The 4524-nt window shown below is 52.0% G+C and overlaps 1 protein-coding gene across 1 annotated transcript; it reads right to left on the bottom strand.

Annotated features, from left to right (window-relative positions):
• Positions 1-2183: 2183 nt before the first annotated feature.
• On the bottom strand, positions 2184-4244 carry LOC124661477 (protein NRT1/ PTR FAMILY 8.3-like). The gene is made up of 5 exons (XM_047199337.1): positions 4061-4244; positions 3873-3972; positions 3486-3703; positions 2819-3372; positions 2184-2718 (listed from the first exon to the last, which is right to left on the bottom strand). The coding sequence occupies exons 1-5, from the start codon at positions 4100-4102 to the stop codon at positions 2184-2186; spliced, it is 1449 nt and encodes a 482-aa protein (XP_047055293.1). The 5' UTR covers positions 4103-4244.
• Between the last annotated feature and the right edge of the window lie 280 nt (positions 4245-4524).

Genomic DNA, 4524 nt, shown 5'->3' with positions numbered 1-4524 from the left:
ATCACGTGTGTGATTTGTCGCGCACGTCGTGTCGGAGGGCGTCTCTGAATCGATATCGTGCGGATTTCGGCGGGATCGCTGGAATCCTCAGGGTACCGGTTCCGGGGCGTCACATCTTACCTTCACCATGTGCATCTTGATGTTTCTCGAAAATTCACACGAGACAAGACATCAACAAGATCGGTAACCTTATAGATTCAAAAGAGCCGCTTGAGTAGCCGACCCTAAGGTTGAATTATCATTATTATTACAAATGTTATTTTTGTTATGATTAAACATGATTGTGATCAAGGAGACACCCCTGCAAGAATCTCGAACAGAAATGAATAAATCATGAGAAGAACTAACTACACCAAACTTGAGATCACGACTTCAAGAACCAACTATCTATGCCAACCAAAACATAATAGGCACGATCGAACCACAAAAATAACTACTGTCGGTCGCATCCGACATGACAGTCACACCAAGTTTTCTCACTAGAGCTCGTGAGTCGTGACACAGTCGAAAAGCAGCACGAAACTGAAATTCAACTTGTGCCAACACCTGAGCTTGGCAAACAACAACCATTCTCATGGGCGTCACGACGTCGAACATCTCCACTAAATATCGCATTCAGTGGCATTGTTGTTCGTCTCTACCTCAACCCTTGATTCGCCCTGAGCCTCACTTCCCATAGCCGGTGCTTGTCGTGCTGCCGTCGCCACGATGTGGCCGCGAAACATGATGGAATGGTGTGAAACCCCTCTACTCCGTCAACAATTGGTGACGGCGAGGGTTATCCAAAGGCCGACGAAGGTGCTGAGTAAAGAAATGGATGGCCGCCCATGCTTTGCGGAGAGACTATCTGCAGTCCAGTCAACTTTTTACAGATGTATATTTGCGAAATGGGTATTACCTGTAAATAACTTAAGAGTGATTTTGCCATTTACAAGCACCTATAATAATTTAAATATGGACATGTATAAACTATTCGGTGTGTTTCTAGCATTGGGGAGAAAATTTTCCCGGAAGAAAGATAACTTTTAGACGGCAAGCTCAAGATAAACCCGGCTTTAACCTAACAAAGCCACTGAGAAAGATTGAATATGTCCGTTCTTATATTCTATCAGAAGAACATTTGATGGATATGTGGTATCTTGATGCTATAGTTGTTACATACATTTCTTTGGAACCATGCATCGCACACTGCAAAAAAAAAAACTTGCGGCACACGTACGATACGGACCTGAAAAATCAGCAAGCCTTTCTGTATTTGTACCTCACGGCGCAGCTCACATACGCCATGAGATTCAGGCAGCCCAGTCCGGCTATCATCCAGAAGAAGCGATCGAGATGCCCCTCGTTCAGGTCATCGGGGATCCACCCGGGGCGGCCGCCGGTAGTCGTCGCCCACTGCACTGCCGTCAGTATGAACGAGCTCAGGTAGTTGCCCGCCGCTATCGCAAGGAACCCGAGCGCCGTGCACACGGTCTTCATAGCCGGTGGCGCCTGGTTGTAGAAGAAGTCGAGCCATAGCTGCCATGTTTCCGGTACGGAGGGTACGGGGGACGGAAACGGGGGACGGGAATCGGAGGATGAAAAAAATAGGAAACACTAGGGGTACACATCTCTAGATCGAATCTTATACGTCGGGGACGTGAACCGAGTCATTTCGGTACGGTGAACCCGGTACGGTAATATGGTACAAGAAACGTGAAAGAAAATGAAATCTTGGAAGAATAAGATCAAATCAAATCCATGGAAGAAAACGAAATCTCAATTCCCATCAGACCTTTCTATGAGATTCTTACCTAGATTTTCCTTCGACTTCTCCAGTTCTTCGTGGCTCTGCTCCAAGAATTCCATGGGATGGGAGTACTTATAGAAGATGGGAGAAGAAATCGAACGAAATGAGGGATTCTTGCTGCCTCCATTGATGCAGAATTGAAGATGGGGAAGGGAACCAGGAGTTAATTGGGAGAGGAAAAGTTAGAGCGGCTCGGGAATCTAGCTTTGGAGTAAATACGATTTGGGGAAGGGGAATTTTAGTCTCACCATTCTCCACCAAATCAATGAACCTGGGACGACCCGGAAACGTGAATCCGCTGCGATTTTGACTGAATCGCGGGGCGTTTCCGAATCCGTTTCCGGTTCATCGAATCCGGTACGAGGGACGGACCACCGTACCCCGAATCCGGCTGCTATGAGTCGAGCTGCCCGATGGTGGTGAGCACCTCGCCGACCCCCACCAGCGCGTACTGGGGCGCCTGCCACAGCTCACTTACCTTCCCCGGAGCCGCGCGGAGGCGCACCGTCTCGACAGTCGCCGCCGCGGCCATGACAAGCACGGGCATGGCGAGTCCAGCGCCGATCCTCTGCAGATCCGAGACGCCCTTCTCCCTCCCGGTTAGCCGCCTGGCCGCCGGCACGAACGCCCGGTCGTAGAGCGGGACCATTACGACAATTGTGAGCATGTCGAAGGTGGACATAGATGCGGGCGGGACGCGCACGGAGCCGACGGCGGCGTCCATCGCCATGCCCTGCTCCACGAACGTCGACGAAACCTGCGCCGACACGGCGTAGAAGAACACGATGGTCACCCAGAGCGGCAGCATCCGCGCGAGAATCTTGAGCTCCTCCACCTGCGTCACGGCGCACAGCCTCCATGGGCTGGACAGCGCCAGCGCAGCCGCCTCCTTGTCTGTAACAGCTACAGTGGCCGCTTTGTCGAAGAATCTGATCAAGTAAGAAACAACATATGCATTTCGAGTCAAGACTGTTATTTTATTTTATCACCAAACAAGGACTTTTCAGAGAATTCGTCGAGCTAACTGACCGGAGATCAGTGGTGTGATCGATCCTCTGAGCTCCTTTCATGGCACCGTCGTCTTCCGGTAGCTGGTACAGGAAAGAGCTGTCGGCCGGCGGATCGACACCAAAGTTCCTGACGGCGGCGACGACGACCTGGCAGACTCTGGTGAGTGGGCTACCGCGGGTTCTCTGGAACCTGTACGCCCGTGACGCCGCAACCAGGAAGAAGAGCCCGACGGCCAGAACCGCCACCGGGATGGTCAGGCCCAGCGGCCAGCCGTAGTGGTCCTGCACCCACACGATGCCGGTGCTGGATATGAGCGACGCACAGTTCATGTTGAACACGTACCAGTTGAAGAAGGAGCCCTTGTGCACGCGCTCCGACGGGTCGCCGTCGTCGAACTGGTCGGCGCCGAAGGACATCAGGCAAGGGCGGAGGCCGCCTAGCCCGACGGCGATCATGTAGAGGCCGAGAAACAGGACAGACTCCTGAGCCGACACCACGTTCGACGAGGTGAACGAAGCGCCGTTCTTGACGAGGAGTGGCAGGTACGCCGACAGCGCTGTCATGATCATGCCCTGCCCAAAATAGAGAGGGTAAACGGTGGCCTGAATATCTTAATTTGGACATGACAAGATGTCAAGATGGATGTCATTGATTGAGGAATTGAGGTGAGGATTGCGTAACGTACCGCGACGCCAACGGAGCAGGAGACGACCATGGTGCGGTACCTTCCCCAGTAGGAGTCGGCGACGACGGCGCCGGCGATGGGCATGAGGAAGCACGTGGCCTGCCAGGTAGACACGTTCCTGGCGGCGGCGACGTTGCTCTGGCCCAGGACGCCGGTGAGGTAGGTGACGAGGTTGGAAGAAATGGCGTTGTACGCCAGGCAGTAGCAGAATTCCGTAGCTGCGCATCATCATCGTTAAAGAGTAGAACCCATTGATCATCGCACATTCGCACGCGGAGTATTGCTACCAAGAACAGTTGAAAATTACGATGGATTTTCTTTTTTTGCGGGTGAAAATTACAATGAAATTTGATCTTGCTGAAATCCACCTCAACGGAAAGAACTCACCGAGAACTGAGCGGCATGCTCGCCATCCACCCGTGCGATGCTTCAGCGCCGGGTTCCCATTAAAATCAAGGGACCCGTCGGTGGTGTATTCCTCTTGTCCCTGCCCCAGCAAAATTGAACTCCATGAGCAGGCGAACGGGAGAGAGACAAGAATTTACAACAGGAGAAGCAGAGGAGGGAGACGAGACCTCGGCGAGAAGCGCCACCGTGTGCTCGCTGGCGGAGGCCATGGCGAGAGCTTGGGAGCGTTCGCCTTTCCCTTGTCCGATGCTGCAGTTGGCTAGTGCAGGTGAAGATTACTCTACTCTAGTCTAGTGGCTGGCCTGCCGGACGTCTTGGAATTTAGAGTGGCAACAAATGATTAGGTAGCTCCTTGCAAACATTTCCTGATTTTTCAGAGCATGAGAGGGACAGGAACAAAGGGGAACAAGAAAGTGGAAATCTCAATTCACGTGGCCAGCGCCGCAAATCGCAACCAAAGCCAACTCAAAATATCTCGTGACTGTGCATACCTTTCTGTAGCTAGCCGTGGGCACCGCATTCAAGTCAAGTCAAGCTCTCTAGATACTTTGATTGTTTCCCATTTCAGATATTCATTCAAATAGTTTGCGACATTTTCAATTCCATCATTAATACCTGTGCCTTGAGAGAG

The sequence above is a fragment of the Lolium rigidum genome, chromosome 1, assembly GCF_022539505.1.
Source record: "Lolium rigidum isolate FL_2022 chromosome 1, APGP_CSIRO_Lrig_0.1, whole genome shotgun sequence".
Classification (NCBI taxonomy): domain Eukaryota; kingdom Viridiplantae; phylum Streptophyta; class Magnoliopsida; order Poales; family Poaceae; genus Lolium; species Lolium rigidum.
This window is presented reverse-complemented; position numbering and strand designations above follow the sequence as displayed.

Bases quoted from the DNA above. Each gene is read 5' to 3' on its own strand.
- LOC124661477 (XM_047199337.1), bottom strand. From the start codon at position 4,102: ATGGCCTCCGCCAGCGAGCACACGGTGGCGCTTCTCGCCGAG. The intron at 3,704-3,872 runs GTGAGTTCTTTC...GATGATGCGCAG, and splicing joins AGCATGCCGCTCAGTTCTCG to CTACGGAATTCTGCTACTGC. The intron at 3,373-3,485 runs GTACGTTACGCA...TATTTTGGGCAG, and splicing joins CCTGCTCCGTTGGCGTCGCG to GGCATGATCATGACAGCGCT.